At 39.1% G+C, this 25,937-nt stretch overlaps 1 protein-coding gene across 1 annotated transcript in view; it reads left to right on the top strand.

The window, feature by feature from the left end:
• The window catches only part of pdgfc (platelet derived growth factor c), a 55,564-nt gene that overhangs the window by 23,478 nt on the left and 6,149 nt on the right, over nucleotides 1–25,937 (top strand). Inside the window, exons 2-4 of the mRNA XM_019267337.2 lie at nucleotides 12,349–12,435; nucleotides 14,415–14,607; nucleotides 19,270–19,450. Of these exons, the coding sequence (XP_019122882.1) occupies nucleotides 12,349–12,435; nucleotides 14,415–14,607; nucleotides 19,270–19,450 (461 nt within the window). The remainder of the gene's footprint in view (nucleotides 1–12,348; nucleotides 12,436–14,414; nucleotides 14,608–19,269; nucleotides 19,451–25,937) is intronic.

The raw sequence follows: 25,937 nt of genomic DNA, 5'->3' as shown, positions 1-25,937 counted from the left end.
AGCCTTGGCATATTTGCTGTATATTAATGTGTGTTTGTTCTACATACAGCTGCTGTCTTATGTGTTCTGTCAGCAGTTTAATGTTTGGTGTTAAATCTCAGTTATGAAACATAGTATGTCGAGGGCTTTTTTTCATCTGAAGGTGATGCTTTTTAAGCGTGGATAATATCTACCTCAATCAAACATAACTCACATCCCAAATATTTAGGTTTGCATTAATTCATCATTGTGCACTGTAAACAAATGCTGTTGATTTATCCACTTGTTGAGCGCCACCTACAGATAGTCAAGTAAAGAAGAAGACGTGATAGAGACGTTCATAGTGGTGATCTGTAAGAAGGGCAGTACAAACTTGCAATGACAAGCACTAACTGCTCAGATTACATGAATATGTTAGATTCCATTGCAGAACATCACTTTGAAGCTATATGAAATGGACTGACCAGAATGTTAAACGTGTTACTGTCTCTCTTTATATCTCTCCAACACTTTCTTCACTCCATTTTCTTCTTCACAGGAAAGATTGTGTGATAACAGCTTGGAAAGACACCTTCTGAATGAGTAATGCTGAGAGAAAGACAGACTCTGCAAGAAGAGCATGACAAGTTACCGACCGGTTAGCAGAGAAGGTGTTAATCCCCTTCTTCCTCTGTCTCCTCCTCCTCCACCTCCTTCTCCCTCAATATCATAGCAGCATCTGTTCAGCTGCCTCTAATTAGGGCTTTTACAGATGACAGCATTAAAATGGGCCCCGGAACCACGCCAACTGATGAGACGCCATTGACAAGGCAGATCTTTCATGCACACAACTCTGTTTGACAAAATCTATCTTTCATTTTCTGCTTTGACAGCCAAAGTTTGTTCAGCACTTTGTCTGCCTTCACACCTGTTGACAGGCCTCAACTGAGACTGAGAGAGTTGGCTTGTTTTTTGGCCTAATTTGCAGCATTGGATGCTCGAGGTGATGGATTTTCTCAGGCATATCATCGACATGCTTGCATGCATGCTGTGAACATAAAACATTTTTCAACACTCTATTGCTGCCAGTATTTCTATCATGTTGAACAGAGTGAATTCATCACAGAACTTAACTTACGTAAATTTTATTTACACATGAACACATTTACACAGGAACCCACGTTAGTTCCTTGTTACAGACAGTTACATGTCTACAACCCAAGCATTTTGTGAACAACTGTATTTTCCAAATATACAAGCTTGTTTAGCTCAGTTGGTAGAGCAGCCGCCCCATGTGCAAAGGCTCAGTACTTGCTGCAAAAGCCCAGGGTTCATATCTGACCTGTGGCTCTTTCTCGCATGTCATTCCCTGTCTCTCTCTTCCTTCCCGCATTCCTGTCACTCTTCAGCCGTCTCTGTCAGGAATAAGTCCTGAAAATGCCAAAAAAATTATCTTATAATAATAATAATCTAGTTCTAAAGTTGTCCAAAAGGTTTGTTGTCTAAGTTCAAGGCCTTTAATCTTGACGGAATGTGGCTAGATATTAGATTTTTGTTCTGGAATGAGTTTCCATGTGTTTCCATCAAGGCGATAATTAACATGACGTAAACTGGGCAGTTTGCCAATCAAGTCAGTAACGGCCAATACAAATTAAACTGATATGACCATACTACAACTTGAGTTCATGTCTTATGTCATTAAACATTTAAGATAACTACTATTTTAAAATGCCTCAAATGATTTAGAGTGAAACAAATCAAACAAATGATGATATACTGAAGGCTACCATGTGATAGACATAATTTGTAGTGGATACAGTTGCTTGAAGGGTATATAAAAAAGGGCATTGTCCTCATTCACTGCCAAATAAAGGCTATTGTGAACTGGGTGTGAGTTAATAGGTAAGATAACTACCATATGAATTCTCCATGATGGGTTATGACTATAATCACCCTTTAAAAGAGTTGTTAAAAGATGAGTAATATAAGTAGCCCATGTTTTCACAACACAGATGAGTCATCTTAGCTCAGGCGATTTCTCATAATTGGCACATATAACTCTTTTGCAGCTATTAAATGATAATTTAGCAGTTCTCATCAGGTCACTTATTGCCCGTTGCACTGAGAATTACATCACACATTGTTAAATCATGAGTAATAATTACAGCACTAACAAAAGGGTAAACACAGAAGCATTAATAATGGGAAAAATTAGCAGCTAATTGCTATAATTAATAGACCATTGCACATTTTATATTGTGCATGCGTCATAACTGACTGTGACACCACCATTAATGAAATTTGTTTCACCTGACAGGTCAAAATGTCTGCTGTCTGCCAAACTCTGAACAAAAAACAGGTCATTCCTGAATGTGGACTTGCTCGCAGCTAAAAAGACACAAGATCAGGAACAGAAAGCCAGGCTCACACTGTAGGACTTTTAGGAGTTTAACCCTGATGCAGCCCTCTTAATATTGGTGGAGAAATCTGGTCAAGAACTTTGGTTCGTGCCAATCTTTGGTCCATATTATGTACCCAGACGCAGCTACATATCCACTTTCCTCAAGCATCGGAGAAAGGTATCTGTTTTATAACTATCTATCTCAGGAGGTAATTACACGGCTATTGTTCCTTAAATGCAGCTTCATGAATATTTATTGATCCAAAGATAAAATAAAGCTTTTAGTGGCTGGCTGTGTGCTTCCGTTATTTGTTCATGTTTTTCTGATAACAACTGCATCAAACAGCAGGGATATATTTAGAGGCAAATGGACACACATAATTGAAAGGCTTTTTTATGAGCTGTTAGAGAGAGTCAGAGAGCAATGCTGATAGGCCTTTTGTCAGTTGGACAGTCAGAGGCTTAATGTCCTGTGTAGACTATTAAAAGGGCAAATTGGGTGCTGAGTGTCTCTATTTATTTGTCATTTCTCAAACAATTCCCCAAAATGAGAGGGTGGGGGAGAGTGAGAGGGGTAACATCATTACAAGTCACATCAAATCAAACTCTATTTTTTTTTTATCCAAAAGTACAAATCACAATTTGGCCCAGGCATCTTTACAAACTATACAGCATGCAACACCCTTTGTCCTTAGACCCTTGACTTGGGCAAGGGAAAACTCAGCAAAATGAGGGATTACTTAAAAGGTCAAGAATATAATGTAAAATTTACCATGTTCTATTTACAGAATATGGCAGAAATGTAATATAATATGCATAACTAGGTTTCATCATGGTGTAATCAGATACAAATGACTTTGTTTTTGTTACCTCAGAATGAGCCTCTACAGATATCGAGTCCGACAGATACCCAGAGTCCACCATGGTGAACTGCCATGTTTCTACTGTTTCACAGTGACCATAGTTTCTCCTTGGTGGACCCTACTAAATCGGTCACACTGGTCCTTTAAAATAAAATTCATCCTGTGCAAAAAGAAACTAATGGTTTTAAAGGTAATCACATCGACTCTAGAGAGAGAGAGATTGAATAACATACCACCGACTTTACTAGATGTGAGTGACTTTTACAATTACAGCTGCAGGTATTTTAATTTAGTTGCAGGAGGTGTTTATACAAAGCAGACAAATGAGAATCACTTTTGTTTGCCTTAATAAGTCGCATGGAATTAGACTGCAGAGGCAGCCAATTATTAGGTCAGTGATTCAGACAGAGTGCAACACAAAAAAGTCACTGAATCCACAGCTTCATCTTGTGTTCAGTAATTACATCGAAGAGTAATGTCCCACTTTTACTTGAGAATACAGATTTAACTGGCTTTTCATTACAGTTCATTCATTCAGCATGATAAGTCTGCCCAAATCAATCAGTAGGGAGTGATAAATTTCTGCCTTTGACGTGAGCAGGCATTGAGCAAACAGGAAAACTGCAGTGGAGGTGGCCATGAGAAGTTAATTCTTTTCATATCCATATGAAAGTTTCTGTAAATCATCGACATTCAGAGGAACCAACCATAACACTTGCAAGGGTCAAAGCCATAGTACTGATGTAAAATCTTTATGTTTATATCTTGTTTGCATTTGATAGGAACGGTGAGAGACAGAGGGAGGGGAGAGTGAGATTAAGTGTTTCTCTCTTAAAGATTTGAAGTTTCAGAGTTTTGCTGGTCCTGACTTTGCTTTCAAAAATGTGTTTACACTCCAATGTATTCTTTAAACAATGCTTAAATAGTTATTGAAATCATTCCGAAACCCTTAGATGAATAGATCCATCGGAACTGGTCTGTGAGCAGCATTGCAATTATACAATAACTGTATTCCCCTCTTTGGGGAATTAACCTGCAGACACTAAGTCACTGCCCTTGCCTACAGACGTTTCCCCTCAGAAACATCAATTTTCCCATTTTCTAATCCTCAAATTGCTACTCATGTCAGCTCTGAAGAGCCAGGTACAAACTTGCTTGGTTTAGTAAAGCCAGCCCTTTGGCAAGTTGTTATGCTGGGATGTATGCACAGGCATTGTTCCCTGCAGTTTGAAGGGCATGCATTTGGTTTTGGCATTCAAGCTTTTGACCAGGAGGTGGTCACTTTGAATCTTGTGAGAACTTTTTGGCTGGGTAATAGACACACTTCTCACCTCTTTCAGCAACTGCCGTCATGGTGTCATTTGACCAAAGCAAGTAACCGTGGCTGTAGTGGGTAGCAACAGGTCCATATCTGTTTAAGCGAGAACAGGATGTTACAGGAAAAGAGCAGTTGTGCTCGGCAAATCCTCCCTTGGTAAATAGAGGTTGAAAGGAATATACTTTCATTACCCTGGGTTCTGCACTGCAGCTCCTCTTCTCTAGACAGCTGGGCCAAAAGGTTATGAAGGCTTTGGTGGGGTGGCAGTAATTAGAGATCCAGGGCAACCCACTTGAAGAAATCAATCTGAAACTGGAAGAAGAAAAAGAGACCAGAGAATTTTACTCTTGAACTGCTACAATTAAAATGTTCTTTTACATGTCTCATTGTCTGATGCTTTGGATTAATCATTCACAGTTGCCACAGCTGAAAATCTTATCAGACATTTGAAAGCTGCACCCATTTTCTTGATTTTGATTTTCGTGAAAAGGGTTGTTCAGAAGTTATGTTTGCTGTGTAAATTGTAGGATTCTCTAGAAATCTAGACAGCTCTTCTTTATAGATGACTATTATATAGGGGCTACAATGCTTAGTACATTTTATACAGGGAGCATTGGGAGGTCTACGCAATGCTACTTGGATTTTCATGATTTAAGATGAGATTAAAGTAATGGGACAAAGGGATGAAGATGTGTGAAGACAAACTGAATCGCTATGTGAATTTGGCCATAATCCAAGTTACAACCTAAGCTTTACTGGCTTTCCAGCACAGATATGTGTGGTCCCAGATCAATTTAGAAATTATTACTTGGAAACATCATTGACCTCTTCCAAGCTGTTCATTGCACATTTGAGTGTTTCTGTCCTGGAGCCAGGGAGCTACAAAGTGAATTGTAATCAGCTATCAATCCTCTCAGCTACATTCACTGTAAAACCTGCATCTTTGATGGGTCTAAATCGTAGTGTCTGGACCTGGTATGGCAAAGCTGTCTTCCAATCTGGTTTTCCACAGATCAGACTGTAATTTTCTCCAAACATCCAGCTGTCCAGCTCACAGATGTGACTACAAAGCAGCCTGAAGCTTCCGTCCACAGCTGTGGAAAGAAGTTTAAAAAAGACGTGGTTCATCTGTCAACGTCAGGTTTCCAACCAGAAGAGGAGGTTAAGTCCATCTTTCAATGTTTGTGAGAAACATTTCACAGTCCTTTTACTTTTTTTGTGCTAGACCATCAGTCCAACCACTTAACAATAATTAACTTCGATACTGATTCTGAGTTTGACAGCTGACAAGAAAATTGAAGCTGGGGTCCCTGCATTAATTAGACAGCAGGCCTTGATTTTAATTAAAGACAGAAACAGAGGGTCTTGTACACTGTTATAACTTGTTGTGTGTACATAAAGTAAAAAAACACACACACATGAAACATATTTGTGCAGATATTATAGGATATTTACTCATTATTGACGGCTTTAGCAACAGTTTTGGTTCTTTATTTATAGTCTTCTTGTTTTCTTGGTTGTTGCTTTAGTGTTTTTACACGGTAAAGATCCCTTGTTAATCTTTGTCAGTGGTCTTGTAATTTCTTTGTCGCTGAAAAGTTCTACTGGTGCAACACTTTTCATTTGCTGTAGTAGCTATATCTCCCTTTTGACACTTATTCATTTCTTTTTTTAAATCAGTGTTGATGCTGGAAAACATCTGTTTTTTCTAATACAAATAAGAAAGACTGCATTGGGTTTGCCTGGAATTAGTGGCATACTAAAGGACAAATACTGAGGTTGGATGGATTTGTCCTTCATTTATGGCTGATTTTGGTGCTGATATCATGTCTAAATCCAGGCTCAGGGGCTCAGACACAAAATACCACAGGGTCAACTAATAGACGGCTGTAGTGAAAAGACTGACACTCAATCTTCCTTTTTCTGGATGCCAAACACAAGTGTGGGCACTAATTAGAGGCCCCAAGAAATCATTCAGGGGCGTGGAAGCACTGCAACCTGAGGAGAAGCTGTTGTGTGGTGACGAGTTTCAGTTGCTCCTCTGGACGGGCCAAAGCCTGAGGGGTTGAAAGACTTCAGTTTAGCTTTGGTGTGTCTGCTTTTCACACAGCATTGCATGTGTTTGAACACTATAGTGCATTCACTATCATTAGCAGCCTGCAGCTGTGGCTTTATAAAGCCTTATCACAATTTGTAATCATTACTCAGATAACACTTGCATTGCATTAAGGGTACATTTCATAGCAGTTATGGAAGTTAAATCCTTCATGGGCTTGAGGGCTTTTTATGTTGTTCAACTCTGGCTATTTTTAATTGAAGAATTAACCATATATATTCTATCATTTTTGCAATATATTGTAATGGTCATAATGTTAGCAGTTAAAGCAGTACTCTACTTTACTGTTTGTTATAACAGAAAATGAAACATACCTGGCATATGTCGTTGGACATCTGTTCTGTTGGCAAATATAAACACATAAACATATACCTAATATGAACCCTCTGTGGGAAAGCTGTAAATAGAATATGACTGTGTATACATACACATGCACACTCACACACAAACTAGTGGTATCAGGTTCAGTCACCTGATATAAACTGCAGATGTTTTGCTTTGCCTCTGCAGCAGGTGTCAACAGATGTCCCCCCTGCCCACTTGGCCAGGTTGACCTCTTGGTTAGAAAGAGACCACCCTTCTGTCTGTGAGTGCAGCAACCCCCACTAGAAATTATCTGCTCTGCTAAAGTGTTCCTGAGCAGGTCGTTACTAGCTGGCCCCCTGCATGGTTGCTGACGTGGCCTCCCTGTGGATAGAAGGGCAAGAAAATTAAGTATTTCATGGCAGGATCAATAAAGTATCACATAATAAATGTTACGACACAGCAAAACCCCAGGGTTCAGTTCTTTCTGTACTGGAACTGATTGTATTTCTTATGACCTTTGACCACTGACCCACTCTAGCTTAAAAGACTTTCACGGGTCATAAGTGTCCACCTGTTGATGAAGGAAGCTGAAGTTTAAGATGTTTAGAAAGTGAAGTAAACAGAGAAAGGAGCTGTGGCCTAAACTGAAAATGCAACATTATTTGTGGGATGTTTTTGCTTTTGTAGATGTAAAACATTTACAGTTTATTTGAGATCCCTGCTATTGTTTGTACTAATCAGTCCACAAAGATATCCTGTCCTCTATGACCAGTGGTGTAACCTATTTGTCATGGGTCCAGATTCATACAACTGAGGTGGATTATGCTGTAAAAGTTTGTTTTGTATTGACGTCCTTCAGTGTCAATGCAAAATTGCAAATGTAATGTTTGGAACCATGATTAAAATGCATCGCTGAATAGTATTCATACTGAAACCACGTTTTGTTCTGGAACCTATGTGGTTGTGTTGCAGTTGTGGGTGACTCTGTGTGTATATTCTTAAGAAAGATAGGTATACATTGTGATATTTACTTGCCAACATGGGAACAATGGATGCACTGAAACAGTGACTTGGCCAATTTCAGTGACGCGGCTTGTCTCCAAGCCAACCAGTCAAGATAGTTAACTGTTCAAGTATCATCAGTTATCATCATTTATTTATTAGTGGGAAACAGCGTCCATTGTTCTGTTCTAGTAAGACTTGAGGTGAGTGAAGCTGTTTTGCTAAAGGGCACTTCAGCAGCTCTTCAGCAGTATTCGCAGTTATTGATTGAAAGAGTGATCAATATTATCTGTGAAATTTCTCCCATGAGATTGCCTCTAATCACTGGGTCGGATAAACTAGATTATGCAGCTTTGCCCGTGCTATCAATCAAACTGTATTGGATTTAAATAAATACACACTTTAATAAAAATATGTATCATGATATATAAAAAACACACACATTGGATTCAAATATACAGTAGACACTGACAAACATAGAGAAAGATATTAGTCACACCATATATCTGCACTGACTAAATGATCCTTCACTGCGACCTAACATACAGTGCAAATGGACATTTTAGTGTCTTGTAATATATTTTACATAATATGTGCGTTCAACAAAAATTAAGTTCCTGAGTCAAGTTTCTGTTTATGGGGAGTTATCTCCTGTACATCACCAGCTCCTGCTATCTTCTCACCCTCATTTCAGCGACCTCTACAGGCAATTTGAGTGTCAAACCTTCTTCCTCTACAGCCCAACACACAGGAGCATATGCCTGGCAGACCCATAGGGTCCCATGCAGTCAAATGATTGTATAATGGTATGAAAGATTCTCATGGCGTGTTTCAGACCCTTTCTTTGCCCAACTAACTGTAAACCCAAAAGCAATAAATATTCTTAGCAGGGTCGGGAATTTACTGCACCTGTAGTAACCACTGCACCGTCTTAATAAGCAGCAGATGTGGCAGTGACTGGATCAAGCCTGAAAAGCATGCATTAAAAAAAAAGGGAATTCTTTGTTAGATATAGTTTCATCATCTGACCAAAGCTGCTTCAACTCTGTTGCTCAGGGCCTCACATTCGTTTTGATCAGCAGGTAACAGGGTTGGCATTAAAAACAATTTGGATTTAGTGTCACTGTAACTCGACTATCAGTTACCATACAGGAAATAGCTGTCGTGAATGGTTATCTATGATCCATGAGTCTTTTAGGAGAACACTATGTAATAATATTTGACCAATCTTTAGCCTATAATGTGTGAAAATAACAAATCTGCCAGTTTCCAGAGAAAATACAAACCTTATAGCAGTGTAATCCATTCTAATTTAATCTGACCTGAATGGTATGAGAATTTTTCAACACATTTTTTATGTATTTAATTTTAGGCAGGACCAAATGAAATGGTAAATAATGGCTGCTCCACTTCAAAAGTATCTTGTCTGACCTCATATTTCAGGCAGGCAGGCGTAAATGTTCCTAGTCTTTGCAGAAGAAAAGCAAAGTTCACGTCCACTATATCATGCAGCACAACCACCAGATAAACGCAGAGGCTAAGGGCCTATGTAGTGAGACACTGTAATGATATCTTGTGAAGAAAGATGAATTTAGTGAGCCTAACAGAAGCCAGAGTGAATGCTTTTCATTCCTCCCACTGCTTTTTTATGAGATGCATGCAGCATTCCAGACAAAGCTGCTGCTTTCATTAGTTAATCTCTACTTGAAGGCATCTAACATTAATAAATGCATCTGGGTATGCATGCACGTCTGTGTGTCAGTGTGTATATGGGATTTGTAAGTGTCTTTTGTGCACATTTGCTAATGCACAGCACTGTATACACTGAGCTGCATTATTGGTGAGCACTGTTTTATATCACTCTTTTACTGCTATTATAATTTAGTTATTGTCCTCACTAGAAGTAGTGATGGCAGTATTGAGAGTTGTCCATGGTTCTCTGCATGTGCATTCCACTTTTGTTTTGGCAGGGGAAAGGTTAATGTTTAACAGCATGAATGGTTCACCCTCTAACGTGTGAACAAAGCACAATGGCTGCACTGTATAGGCTCCTATTTATTCAGAGTCACTTCCTCCCTTAATAGTCAGCTCTACTTTCCTCACAGAGGAAAAAAGTAGGTCAAGGAAAAGTCATGTTTGAGGTAATTTACTCTAGGGGACCACTTCTCTGATCATTAGATGACATTGGTTAACCCTGAGAGTGAGGTCATTTTCAAGTCAAAGTTACACCCAGAATCCAGCCCAACTGGTAGCGTGTCTCTGTATTTTAAAGTGCACAGAGGGTAAATTGGAGAGGGAGGACATCAATGGGCAGGTCGGAAAGAGAGACACATGAAAAGACAGCATTGTTTATATAAAAAAAAAGGTTGATAAAAAGGTTCAGAAAAAAAGGAAGGAAGCTGGTTTATGGTCTTGTGGATCTTGCTTTAAACAAATATTGGCTGTCAGCTGATGTACTCTGAAGGTGAACGTTCTTTTTTTTTTCTTCTCTTTGCTTTGATGCAAGAGAACAAAAGATCCACAGCAAAGAATCACTTGGATGGTTCATTCTTGATCTTCTCACACAAAGACCTGAACCGAAGAGGAATGTGAACACATTGTTCGCCCACCTACTGCAATTACTTGTGATGAGTGTGTTAGGATTACGCAGGATATCTGCAGATTTTTTGGATTAAGTGTGATTTCATCCATGCAGATCTCTGGAATACCTTTTCATCAGGACCTAATGCTTTCATGTCAAGACCTTTTTTTTTTCCTCTTCTTTTTCTCCTTTCTCCGCAAATTTTCTGTTTACGTTCTTCCATTAATTATAGTCTTAATAAAATGTATTCCAATCATTATTTAAAAGATTTTCCCAAGTATTAGTTTACAAAGGAGCCATTATTTATACTTGTGTATACTTTTTTTGGCCACTTCTATTAGTACCATATGAACATCATATCACACATAGCATACATCTGGGCATATGTATTAAAGAACCATATATATTTTTTCACATTATTTCTTGTGTACTTTATGAGGCTGTATGTTGGAGCTCACAGTAATGGAGATGTAATTAAAAACATGTCATCATGATAGAGGACCAAGCTTTAATAGCATGAAAGCTACCGGCTTGTTTCCTCCTGAGCCAGCAAATGAATATAAAAACAGTCAATCAAACCTAGCATGTTGCTGCTACTTGCACCAAAGATTAAAAGAGCAATCAGCCATTTTTTTTGCATTACTTACTGAAAAGAAATCAGTGAAATATTGACTGCAGGGACACAAAGTTTGGTAGATTTATTTGGATAGTCTTGAGTCCACAAAATATGGCTCTAAGTGTTTTTATTTTAAATACAATAATAGATAAAGTGTATTTTTTCTGGCCTTAAGGAGTGCACAAATTATTTAGCACAAGCTTACCCCGAAGAAGGTGGCCCTTATTTGGTGAGACAGTTGGTACTTGAGGCCAAACTCTTCACACAGTTATGAAAGAGTCTGTTCATGGAGAAGTCATGCCCGGGCTTTGTTTTCCTTTGCATCTGGCACACTGTCATTCAATCTTTTCCCATCTGGCTCACCACCAAACCCAAATGAAAACATCAAAGTGGTATCCATAATCTGAAGTAATTGTTTTTAAAGAAAGCGTCACTGTTGTTTTATCTACTTACTCTATTTGATAGACAGCATCAGTAAGGGTGCCAAGTGTGAAAATCCGGATGTCGTCAAGTTACATCTTGAAATGCTGCTTTCATTGGATCAGAGAGAGAGAGAGAAATCTTGGACACATTTCTACCAGCAATAAAAAGCAAACCACAAAAGTAAAACGGAAAACCAGAAAACTAAATTTATTGACGCTATACTAATTTTTGGTAAGCCTACAGGTAGATTTTATGTTAAGAAAACCACGAAAAAAGCAATTTCTCACGTTAAAAATGACAACTAATATCAACAATAAAGCATAAATCTAACCTGTTTTTGCTTGCCCATGTATGTAAGCTAAGCAAGCAAACACGGTCATGTTGGAACTGATCTTTCATTTTTTTACTTTTAATTTTTTCATACTTTTAACACTAAATATAGTGTGTGTGTGTGTATATATATATATATATATAGAGAGAGAGGGAGAGAGAGAGAGAGAGAGAGAGAAGCTGGCTCTACCAGTGACAGTTAACATTTCAGCCTGCCTCTGCCTATCTCTTTCTCAAATCAAGGACACATTGTTTCAGAAAACAAAGGATCCGAGTTGTTATGTATGCCCTGTGAGAGTGTGACACGCGTAGCAACAGGGGAGCGAACTGCCAGCTCTCTTTGAACTGTTACTGACTTTAAATGACCAAAACACAGTGAAAGACAGACAGCACCCTGCTGAAGTTGGTTTCACTTCACTCTCACTTATTTTCAGTGACCACTCCTTCAGACAGATTTGTTTTCATTGGACCCATCCTGAGAAACTCGGTTGCTGTGGAACTGTTATTCGACATTATACAGGGTGAGCACATGGCACAAACTTAACCTGTCTGTGTTTTTGTTTCTGCTGTGAGCAAATAATCTCGGAATGAATCGCCCTGTTGGGTATGAATCACATCATTAAATCAAAGTTATGGCAAAATAAAGAGCAATCTAGCTCAAAATGTGTTTTAAATATAAATTTGTCTATATGAGTTGCACTAGGGAAATGGTTACTCATCCGTTTAATGCACTGACAAACTTCCAGCAGCACACTCCTGCTCCTGAGCACATTAAACCCCTGCTGGTTCCTTTGACGGCTGGTTGTACTGGATTGGTTTATGAATACTGAATGATCATCAGTCGTACAAAAATAAATACTGCCGAAACAAATTCATGATTGGCTGAGGATAGGATAAATTTATCGCTGTAATCTCTGTGAAAGTGAGTCATCAAATTCAACACTGCACATCATAATCATATTAAAAAAAACAAACAGTGCAGCCTTCTGTCGTCTCAAATGTTTGTCTCAGTTTTATATTTCATTAATTTATTTTTGTATTACATAGCACGGTGTTTCTTTACGGGACTAACTAAGAACGCTGCTCTCTCAAATGTAGCTACAGCAATACAATATATTGTGAGAAATTATTTTGTCATACCAAAGTATCGTCTATTTTAGTGCTACATACAGTGAACCTCCATGGTGAATTTGGCCATAAGAATTCTACATGTGCATTTCACATGCAGATATGTAAAATGAGACATGTAGTCCAACTAAGAGAGCAGTTATCTTACTATCTTTAATATCCTTTCACTTATGGACTTCCTGTTTTCTTCTGCATCCAGTTCTTGTGTGCTAAGCTATTTGCGCCCATATTTCTGTGTAGTACTTCAGACTGTGAAGACATTGATGGCCCTGTGTATTACTTACATACATTTGATTTATTATTTTTGACCTGGTGAATTGAAAACAGTCCTGTAGTCAACATGGCTCCAGGGTGTTGTCATTGCAATCGTTGTGAGGCGCAGGTGGAAGTATCCTGGCAATTTTTCTCCTGAAGGTGACGGGGCCTGATGGAGCCTCGTGGGACTGAGTGCAGCACTTGTGACTGTTTGATTAAATCCTGCAGCCACTGGTCCCATTAGGCCTTAATGGCTTTATGAAAGGAGCTTGGAGAAACCCATCAGGCAGTGTTCCCTATGAAGTACTGTGCACTGAGCTAATGTTTTTGATTTGTGGAGTCATCAACACACAGTTAAACACAGGACTGCGTACAAAGAATAAGATAATATAATTCCGAGGTTTAGTTTAGTTTCAGGAAGACAGATTTTCATGTACGTTTCTCCAACTTTCAGCTGATTTGTAGGCATTTCCACTAACCTGTTGATTTGTTGCTGTCCCTTTCCACACTTCTTTAAGCTCTTATTTCAGCCCTGCCCTCACACACCCAATACTTATCCCCCTACCTCTTGTACCTATCAGAGTAAAGCTTTGACTGTGACTCAGCTGCATGTCCAGGCTTCTTTTTACAAGCCACAAGATCCAAGGTCCAAGACTGTGTTTGCCTCATCAGTTTTTTCTATCATGCAATACAAATCGAAATAATATCAATAATGATAAACACTTAATAGACTTAGAGCTGTTGAAAGTTGTGTATGTTTATATTTCCTTGCATGCCTTTGTGTATGTGTATGTATGTTGCTGTTGGTGTGATCAGTGTGGACAATTTTTCAATAATTTTCCTGAATAATCAGTTTGTTCATGTAACAGGTAAGTATTGCTAATGTTTGCGTAGTATGTCAGGGACTACCAGACTGTCAAAGGGTCAGTAAAACAATAACTGAGCAGGTCTTTTTATATTAAGCACTTTGTAAATATTTCATACTGCATAACCTTTTGCACGGGGCTTGTCTATGTTTCATCACAAGCTTAGCATCTTCCCCGATCCAAACCCTATCTAAACAAATCCAACTGCTACAATACACACAAAACACCAAACATTATGTTTGCTCTTTCAGGAGTGCAAGATTCCCATCAGGAGAAGATCATAACAGTGACTGGGGAGGGAATGGTTCAGAGCCCAGACTTCCCACACACTTATCCCAGGAGTATCGTGTTGGTCTGGAGACTGGTGGCCGCTAGTAACATGAGGATCCAGTTCACCTTTGATGAGAAGTTTGGTTTGGAGGACCCTGAAGATGGCATATGCAAGTAAGAACATACTGTAGTTGAATTATTCTAGTATCCTAATTCAGTATCTCACTTCATTTTGGGGGTCAGAGTGTCTCTGTGCTAACAGACCAACACCAGCAGGAGGCTGGTCAGTGGTTTTTGATTTATATTTGGTATTTGGACAAAGTAAAGGTTATTTTATGTTTATAAGTATTTATGTAGTAGACAAACAGGAAAGAAAAAGGGGATGACACGCAGCCAAGGGCCCAGATTCAAATGATTTTGTAGATATATTTCCTCATTCTTGTCCTTCAGCTAGGCTAACTTACTGGGCCAGTGTAATGACATGGTTAACATGCACCATGTATTCTTTGTTTAAACATTTTATTTTGAAAGATAAGGAAAAAAAAGAAGCTTTAATCGTCTAAATGGAAATAATATCTGGTACAATAACCTCCTTCAGCTGCACGGCTAACTCTCATCAAATGGGGACTTCCCAAGTTGACATGCCAGAAACACGATGGGCTCGGGCAAAGATGTGTTCTGTCTGTGTTGCAGACCATCTTTAAAGATTTAGCATTAGAGTGTGTGGCCATTTGTGAAATTGCCTTTGGTCTGCCGTGTCAGCTTCGTGAATATTGAAAATCCAGCAGCAAGGTGATTTGTTTCGCCCCCCCCATGATGACGTAGTTCAGCCCAGCATATTTTAGTTGATGTACTCGATATTTTTAGATGTTCACATGATTGTTTGAAAGACATGTGGGGTAACACATAAACACAAACACACACATATACAGTGTATACGTACATCCTCTGCTTTATTAAAGAAACCCACTTTCAATTACTGCCTGGGTTTGCCTCTGTTGCCATTCAATTTAAACGGGGATCCCAAGCCTCAACGATCGATTTACCCTCTGTGCATTATGTTCAGTGCCCTGCTGTCAATATATTACAACTGACTGGTTAGCATGAAGGGGCCCAATCAGTGAAGAGCTGGGGGAGGGTGACCTTCCTAGTCACTCCTGGAGAGCCCCCTAATGGATGGCAAGGTGAATAACAGTTTTCTCCACAGCTGATAAGGTTTAGATGTTGAACATGGCAGCACTAGATAAACATGCAACGTCTTTTAAGAAATTGACTCCACACATCAGGAAATTAAAAGAAGATGAATCAGTATGCTTTTGGTCCAGACAGTTCCTGGGCATTCAACCTCATTGATAAATAAGGTGTTTGTGATTGTGACTCAGATTTTCCCCCAGAGTCGAGTTAAAGACGGGTTTGCAGCTGATTTAATTGTCTAATGTGTATCCAGGATCCATGCCTCCACATTATACTTCCCGTATCCTTCCTTTGTTGGCTGTTGCTTATCAGAAAAAAAAACATGATGTGAGTGGAGGTAATTCGAGTAGCACACCTCTGTGGTGGGCTGGGTGATTTTTGACGAATGAGGTTAGTGTAGCTGTCGAAACCCCGCGAGGGGAAAGTTCCACAGAGGGGCAGGGTGCAGATTGACAACCTTTGTGCCGTTCTGCTTTTACAAGACTGCACTAGTCAGCGTCCTGAGGGAGAGGGGCGAGAGACAATAACAACATCCTTTTTCAGGGGTCATGCAAGTCATCGCCACGTCTACTGCTCCAGCTCTCACATTTTTCATCCCTTCCCTTCTTTTACTGAAAGCGCAACAGGTTTTGATCGGATCCCAAGATACACACTGTTGGCAGGGTTAGCAGACAGATGAATGCAGCATGCAATCACAAGCAGAAACAGACACACACTCACAAGTCTATCTACTTGTCATTTCTCTCAACCCCTCCTCTTCATTTACTCTCAAGCACACACGCACACTCTCTCTGTCACACATGCACACACTCACACTGACGTGCCTCTGCCCTCGTCTGCATATCTACTTTTTCTTGCATGTGTGTTTACAAATGCATTCACAAGATCTGCCCTTAGACCTTCATTCCACTGGTGTTACAGCAAAGAAATAAAACATCCATACAGAATTGTTACTGATACACTGCTCTTACCCTTGTGTCGTTGAACAATGTAATGCAAATAAACAAGAATGTAATCTCCTGTCCAGTGATTCACAGCAATGGCAGGGGATAAAACAAACAACAGTGGGAGATGTGTTCGGCTCTGGAAGCAAGCCTGGAGCAAGAAGTCTTTGCTAAGATGAGAGGGGAGGCTGTGTAGTCAAATGCTCATCTGCTATTCTGTTTGTCTGTGGCATGATGAAAAGCATTCTTACCAAATCCACTAGAGGAGAGGCATATTGGAGAGGGATTGGTCTTGTTGCTGGTTGGCATGGCAGCGGAGTCGTGCTTGGCGGCTCACAGACAGGACTGTTCTCAAAAAGGCATTTATGCTGTCTGTCTTCAGTCTGAAAGGAGATGGCTAAAAAGCAGTGTTCCTGCTGCTAATCTGCATCATATCAGCAGTGTATATTGTATCTATTAATAATGTACAAGGAAAAACAATATGCAGGAGAAAGCTTTGTTCAACACAGTTTCTTTGCAGCGTGCAGGAAGGTGTTAGCACGTCTGTTAGTATATAAGATTCCTTTGTTGTTCTGAGCCTGTTCACTGTGACTGTACATGCAGTTTGGTATGTATGTCAGTGCATTTGTAAATCTGAGAAACCGCTGTTCGACATGGTGATTCTGAACACATGGCGATGTGTAATGATCAGGGCGTCCTGCATTATTGATGAGCCATCTGTCAAAGCTCTCAGGAAGCTGTCTGGGAGCTGATTTTTTAGGGAGGAAAGCTTCTCTCCTCACTGACCTCTATAGAAAAGGCACAAAGCTAAGCTGATATTTTAACCTTTTTCGAAAAATCATTTCACGCCAGTCTGGTTTGCACCTATATGAATAAGTGTTCTATAGTTCATGCAGTTGTCTATCATTTAAACTGTGAATGTAAAGTTTCAGTTATACCTTTCCCCAATGTGTTTGTTTGTGCAAATTACAAACTTCCTGTTTAACTTTTCAAATCAAAGGCAGCAGAGTCAGTAAATTTATCGACCCCCCTCCCCGTCAGTTTATTTAACATCACAGAAAATCCATTTTTAGTCTCGCTCATGTCCCTCCATGTTGTTTTATTGAAACCAGCTTGAGCTGAATCTGTCAAGCCTGTGCAAAATGTAAACAATGTCCTTGAAATCCAAATAACCGAATTGGCAGGATCGAATGAGAGGTTAGCGTGCCTGTTGACGCAAATGGCAAAGTGATTAATCCCAGACTGTGAAGAGTCAGTGAAACAAGGCAGTATTCAATGCAGTGCAGCCACTGGTAACACACACAGGTATAAATAATAAAGTCTGAACTCCTGAACTGCGTGTCTTAAGTGCTGAGGTTGGTCGATGTTAGCCTTGGCACACTAAAAGAATCTGGAGTGTGGCCATATGCCTGTGCACTTCATAATGTTTACTGGTATTATGGGTTGGCAGGGTGACCAGCAGAGAGAGAGACTGTCATGTAATTACAGAGTCACAAAGTTTGATCTCCACAACAAGCAAAATGGTGCTTTTATTTATACTTTTCTCAGTTCAAATTTATAATATCTTTTTGTTTGGTTAAATTCGTGACACTAAACCCTCAAAAGTCCTTAAACCCATCGTGTTTAAACTAAATATTATTTTTTTTAAACGTGCATGTGATCCTTTTAGATACAATGTTTGTATATAATGATTTTCAACCACCAACAGCTTCTGCTGCTTTCAGTGACTGTAATGTTTATCCAGAAAAATACTGTATAATTTAAACTCTGTTGCAGTCCAATTACATGGGTTTCTTTTCTGCGGGTATTGAGGGGGAGTTGCTGACAGCAAAAATGGAAATACGATTCTGAATACTCAATATAATAAAGATTAAGAAATGAAAGCACCTTATTGCAGAATCAGTTTGCAAAATAACCTCATAGAGCTATTCATATGATTTTGTTCACAATGATATTCCAACCTTGTAGCACAAAGCAGCAATCATGTAGATTTACCAAGTGAGTTTTCAAACAGCTGAGAATCTGTTCTGGAGTCCAAGTGAAGATGCCTGCAGCTCTCCCACAGTCAACATACAATACAGTATAACGAGCGCAAGGTTTAATTAAAAACGATATTTCATCAATGACAACATGAAGCATCAGTGTAATAGGCCTGTCAAAAGGCTGCATCAGCAGCCACAACTGCCAAATAGTAAGAACAGCTGTCCACCATCCTGAGATTTGTCCCCAATACACTGGCAATATGCTGCCCATTTTAATTTGTTTAATTCAGGCAGTAAATAACAGACAGATCTCACCTGTCACTTCTGAGATATTGTAACCCGCTGTAAAGATATTTATATTCCTGTTATTTATTTATTTTTAATGAGGTTAAACCTTTTATTTCCCTGGGCAGCTTTATTGATATTAGCAATCTCACCTTGAGAAGGGTGAGGCACAGCTGAGGTGACATGGTGAATATGAATAGTGCTGACAGGCTTACAAGCAAAAATACAGTTAACACATGCATGTAAGTTAAAGTTAACTTACATGCATGTGTAGAGGTCTATGTCTATATTATGAAAGCTAAAAGAAAGCTAGAAGATGGTTCAGGTATAACTAACAAAGCCAATTTGAAGACAGTGGAACAGCTCAATATTCTTCATGATGTCTCATAAACTAAAGTAATTTCTTCTTTTTTTCTGTCTCACTCTACCAGGTACGACTTTGTGGAGATAGAGGATCCAACTGAGAAGACCATCCTGGGTCGCTGGTGTGGGTCACAGACGGTACCAGCCAGTCACACTTCCAAAGGCAATCAGATCAGGATCCGCTTCATCTCTGATGAGTACTTCCCCTCTGAGCCGGGATTCTGCATCCACTACTCCCTCCTGCCTGTGGTGCGTACTATATCGATGGTCAAGAGTTACTGAGCGCTTAGCTGTCATAGCATTTCTCTGCCTCCATCTCCAACTTCAGGGAGTTCACATGACAGCATCTCCCCATGCAAGCACAATTAAATTAATTTGCTGGTTTAAACATGGTGTCTTCATTTGCAATCATCCATTTATGTTTATGTGTACCCGAGGTTTTAAACATCAGTGGGGAGAAATTAGGTTTAAGCACTTTGGAACATCTGGCTCCAACATTTATTTTAGTTATGAATATGTACACAAGCCAGAACGGCTCATACACTTCCACACAAACAAAACAAAATGTCCACAATGGCCTCTGTAATGACTGCGGTGGGTACAATCACATTGGCAACCTAACGGTATAGTTGCCAAAAACAATACCTTCAATGATTAAAATGGGGATTTTCTGCAATGGACTCTGGAATAGTTCTAAAAAGTTATACACACACAACATAACACAACAAATCCAAATACATCCACTTAAAATGGTTTCAAAACACTGTCATTTTCTCAATTTCTGCCTTTGGTATTGTTTCCATTTATAAATAATCAAACTGTTATGTTCTATTTACTGTTCTATATAAAACCATCTAGCCTCTGAACCTCTACTGTATCTATAGATCCAGTGACAGGCGAGGTGTCTCAATGTCACTGATGGTGCTGCTGAGACTGAGATGGAGAAAATAAGTGGTTTCACATTCACAAAGAGGTCCCTCTGACCCTCAGGGGGATTCATTCAAGCCCTTGAAATGAAAGTAGGAATTATGAGATAGAAGTGCTTTTTGTGTGGAAAATTGTCACACTGGTGTCTGTCTGTTTCATTTTCTGCTTGCATTTTATCATCACATACAGTAAAGTTCAAAAGTAATACCCCCTTTTATGTGTTTTTACAATACCCCACTTCACAAAGAAACCCATGTTATTGTACTCTATACATAGAACTGAAACATATTCTGGCAACCAAACACGACCAGTTTCTTCTCTTTCTTGTTATTTCTCAATTTTGCTTGTCTTTGCCTGTAGCACAGACTATAATCACTACTTCCATCCCACACTAACATTTGTTTCCATTCACCTTCTTAGACTTTTGACAGAAGCGTTCCAATAAAATTCAGCGTGTGCATAGCTTTAACTCATTCAGTACATCACCAGTTTTTCTAAAGGCCAGTGAAGAACACAGTGGCCCAGCAGCAACTGTCCTCTTGAGGTCTGTTTCACATTTGTGATGTTAAAAAAAGACATTAGCTAAATATCAACCGGTGGAGCCAAAGCACAAATATTTGTCAGATTATACTGTAACGTCATGCTTCATGACTCTACAAACAGTTATCTGCATATGTATGCAGAATCTGAAGGCACTATCCTGGCATCAGAAATGTTTCTGTTTGTAGTCCAAGCGATATTGACCAGTCATGTTTGAGCGGGCTTTAGTTTTATGCAGGTAAACAGTTCATGTGCAGAGCAAAAGAGGGAGAACACCAGAACCCATTGCTATCTGACAACAATTTAGCTTTTGATTATCTTTTTTAAAAAAGTTATCTGCATTCATATGTAGATATCTGTTCATGGAGATTAGTCAAAATGTATCTTTCGCATTATTCTCACAAATCAAGTTGCTAAATCAGACTGCAGGAAGTCTTATACACAGATATGTTTTCCGGATATCCGCTGGCTAGACTGGAAGCCACCAAAACACTGGCTGAACCGTCATCAGATGATAGCCAATAGGTTCAAAGATCTCTCTGAGAATAACTTTTTTTTTCTTCCTGTTTGGGGGAAGCAGTCGCCAATAAGGCCTGGGTTATGTAGTAGACACCAATGCTGAAGTATATATGGCAGTTCAAAAGTTGTTCATTAGATTACAACTTGTACAACTGTAGCAATCACGTCCATATTAGCTGGCGCATTAGAAAGAAGACACCCCCATGCTTATTCCTACATACAAAGCTGTGATTGGTCTACCAAGGGAACCATCTATGATTAAGATTAAGTTGAATTTCTGAACAATCTGAAAATGTAAACAATTCAGAGGTGATGAAGCAGCTAAACAAACTTGATATACAAGATCAACTTTGTCTCCATCTGACTCCAACGACTACTTACATAACTACAATAAAAAAATGCTAAAAGACTGTGCCTGCCATCTTTGTCTTGCTCCATTCTCTTCCCATTCCTCATTCTCTTTCACTTGTTTTTTTTTCTTTGTCCTGATCTTTAGACCACACACAATGAGAGAATCCCTTCGTCCCCGCTCCTTTCACTGACAAAAGCCAGAGATAAACTGAAGAGACAACTGCCATGTTTTAACCTGTCATGTTTAAGTTCAGTTCACTTGCTTTAAGTAAACAGCTCTACTCCTCATTAATCCCTAATGGCCTGCAGCACTGTGAAATCTGACAAGTACAAATAGACACTTTGTATTCTCCCTGTAACCTTTATATTTTTATATTCATCTTTCTCCTCACTATTGCATTCTTATTTCACCCCTAAAACTCAAAACAACATTGCTGATAGCCGCACAACCTGACACAGCATTCATTGACATACCATGAGTATCAAAGCTACGTTTCTCAAAATACAGAAATTCCCTGTGGTAGAGACAATACATTGTGTTGAATTATTGCAGATCACTAAGTTATTGAGAAGAAAGTTGCTCACTCAATCTTCAGTAATGATCATTTTCAAATTTTACTGTCTATTTACCATCAATTGACTGCAGTAGTTTGTGATGTTACAGCCGTGAGCAAGGTCTTGCTTTATGGAGATGGATTAATCCAATAAGACACCAAAATCCCTGAAGTGGAGGGAAGTGCCATCTAATGATCGCTTTCTACTCATTTGAGCGACAGTCTGTGCTATATTAAAGTCATCATAAGGCACTATACAATCCTTGATATTGTTTTGTGGACATTTTAGACATTAATTATTGTATCTAATTCACTAGGGCTGGGTATCCTTTTAAACGTCTCTATATGAGTGTTAATATTGTACCTGAGTTTCAGTCAAGCCAAGTAAAGTCAAGTCTATTTTAGTCCAGCTTTTTTGCAATTTTGCAGTTTGCACACTATACAACATCATCTATACTTACAACTACAATTTGGATGATGAAACATTCCCCCCAAAAGCTATTTACCATAAAGAAAAAATAAAGAATGAAAAAAGACTCAATAAGAGCAACAGAGGATGAATGTCTCCTCTGGGATGGGGAGACATGTAATGCATTTCATATTTAGAGAACAGACAGAACAGAATAAGAATAATAAAATCGCATTATGTCAGAATACAGAATGACAATATTGGTTGATAAATTGCAAACATACATGAAAAACAAACGTCACTTTTCGTTTTGATGACTTCTTTTCTATGTATGGAATGTGCATATTTGTTCACATTTACAATCAGCATTTAGAGTGCTATATGTTTTGTTACATAATGTATGGAGGATAGATAGAAGGAGGATAGATTTGGATAAATAACATTTTGAGTTTTCATTCAAGGACAGACAACAAGCTCTGTGATCGTCCTAAACCAAGTCAGACTGATGAAGCACATCAGTGTCAGGAGGCCATTAACCTGGATTATGCTGATTTCAATCTAAAATAGTAAAATAACTTTAATTAGACCAATGTGCTCTGTGGAAACATGTAGGACGGTCCTGTTATTGATAGTTTGCCAACTGAGGTGGACAGAAACAGGAGAGTTGAGGCTCGAAAATCGACTTTTGCTCACAATCCACGCAAATCCATATAAAATATTAAATGGTTCACTGATGACTGTGTAAACATAGATTTTCATTTTAGATGCTCAATGTGTCCCATTACAGTTCCAATTTTAGATTTAAGTAAGCAAGCTTCCTGAATAAATTGATTTTTGGACATTGGACTGTTTTTATCGAACAGTTCACATTGTTTTCTTTATTGTTTGGCCAAACCAAATTTTTCTAAAGATGTACTTTAAGAATTTTAGTTTAGTTTGTTTTTCTACAAAAGCAATTTAAGATCAAGTTCAATGTTACATAAGCAGCCCTGTAAAAATAAATAAAAAAGTCATTATTGAGGTTCAGTGCACACCCATACTAATCAATAGCTATGCTGTATGCTACAATGTAATATTACACTTTAGGAAATACTTTTATGAAAGTAAAAGTAAAAACACCCTACAAAACTGTCAAATATCATCATTTTGCAGGAAAATGAAACCATTGTGACTGCTGTGGTGTTGAGACGTCTGCCACTAACTATATGATGGAACAAGGGACCAAGTTTGTCTTTCATATTCCAAATCTAGATGGTGTGGAAACCATGAGGGGGGGAAAGGAAGCTTTGGCCTCTACTAATTCAGTCTGGCTTCCCTTTGAACTTTCCTCTGACAGAGGAGGAGCATGCTAGAACAGCAGCACTCTGTTTCCTCTGTGGTCAACCAGAAGCTACTGGAACCCCGTGCCACGCAGGGGCCGGCACTTTAGTTTATATTTAAACAAGCAATAATCCCTCCCCACCACTTCCATGGAATGGAAGAGGGAAAAAAAGGGCCCAGTCTGTAATTCACAGGAAGAGATTTTAGGAAAAGTGAAAGAGCCGAGGCAAAGAGGTTGTTAAAACATAAGAGAGAGGGAATCTGATCAATGGAGCTTGAGGTGTGTTGAGTGGTGGATTGAATGAGCAAACAAAACATACATCATTACCTCTGTGAGGTCTCAATGCAGAATTAAACCCCACTACTACCTAGGCGTGAAGATCACTTTATCAGCTTTGTTTATTTTAATGGATTGGACTTGAATAGATGGAGATAGGACAGAAGAAGCAAGGAATAAAATCCTAGTCAAAGCAGATAGTAACGAAAGTCATGCAGGAGGCTTACCGTTGGCATGATGAAACTGAGGTCTGTTTTTACACCAACCTCAATTGCAGTGTATGGCGTAGAGTGAGAGAAAAAAGCACTTTATTCACGCACAACAGCCCTTGCTGCTTACTCAAAGCTCTCTTGTGCAAGGAAGTGGTTTGCAACTCCATGTAAAAGAGAAGATATTGTTTTCCAGAGCTCTCCCAAGATGCTATTTCAGAATTTTCATCTCAACATAGTTAGCTGAACCTGTCATTTTAGTCACCAGAAATAAGATCATGTGGTTGTGCTGTGTGAGAACAAAGAGAGCTGGAAATGAGGTAATCACAGCTTGGAAACAAGGTTTTCCTTGAGGGGTAGGGGGGGTCAAGAGAGTTTTGTATTTACATTTCTGTCTCTGGTTATCTAGGTTTGAAATGAAAGTGCTCTTTGCTAAACACAATTGGAATCTTGTTAAATACCGTCCTGCTGCCTGAGTATATTATGCATCTGCTTGTATTATTATGTTCACAGTATTGGAACAGCAGATTAGCTCCAATGGGTCTCTAATTTCTACGTTCAGCCTGTCTTGGTCTGCTTGTTTAATTGAGGTTTGAGTTTATTAGTCTAAATTCCCAAATGTTAAAGCAACATTGTGTCGATGTTTTTGCACACCCAGTTTCATTCAGAGTGTAATACCACTGTTGTAAATATGGACAGCTGAACGTGTGCGTTTGTTTTGATTATATTACTTGTGGTCACAAACTAGCGACTTCACAACTTTGCTAACATAGCCAGTTTATATTACTTACAAGTCCAACAGCAAAAAGCCCAGCACGACATTGCCCGCTCGACCAGCTATGGTTCTGGAACAAGACCCACTCAGCTCCCCATCAGCATTCCCCCTCACCCCAGGCTTGAAAACCTCCAGTGGTCCAAAACACCTGTGGTACAAACACTAACACTTCCCCTGTGCCCAAAACTCACAGTCTGTCAGTCAGCCTGCTATAGTTCACAACAGTTTCCTCCACTATCCATTGGGAAACATTGTACATCACTGAGACCAGAAACCATTTTCTCGATAAAATATGATCCAGTTTCACCAAAATCAGTGAAATAGTTGGTGGTGTGTGACTTGTACCTGGCACAAAGTTATGTGATGTGGAAAAAGGTGTGCAGGTGCAGTGTAGGGATGAAAGAGATACCGGATTATAAGTCAAGATCTACTTAGAGCTGAATTGAAAAAAAAAGTTCTAGTTTAGAACTAGATTGTTCAAAATCACCAGAAGTTTTTTTTAAATTAGGTCTCTAAATCTACATCACCTCACATTGCTCAGTTATATACTACAAGCCTTCTTACATACAAAAAGCCTGTGGTAACACTGATGCAGTGTCATGGCCATTGTTTATGTAGGGGACTGTTGAATTCAGGATATTCTTTTCACGGGAAATATTAGGAAATAAACAGTGTTGCACATACGCATGTATGTCACCCAGCCAAAAGTAAATACCTGCAACAGGACCTGGACTGACCCAATGCCTCCGTGGCAAAGGTCCATCTGTCATCTCGACATGTTATCTCAGCATTCTGTCTATTCCAAGGCTTTGTCAAATGTCATTGCGCTCACTCAGCCTCACCCTCATTAACACA

Source organism: Larimichthys crocea, chromosome I (assembly GCF_000972845.2).
Source record: "Larimichthys crocea isolate SSNF chromosome I, L_crocea_2.0, whole genome shotgun sequence".
Classification (NCBI taxonomy): domain Eukaryota; kingdom Metazoa; phylum Chordata; class Actinopteri; family Sciaenidae; genus Larimichthys; species Larimichthys crocea.
Note: the sequence above shows the minus strand (reverse complement) of the source record. Positions and strands in the feature narration are given on the sequence as shown.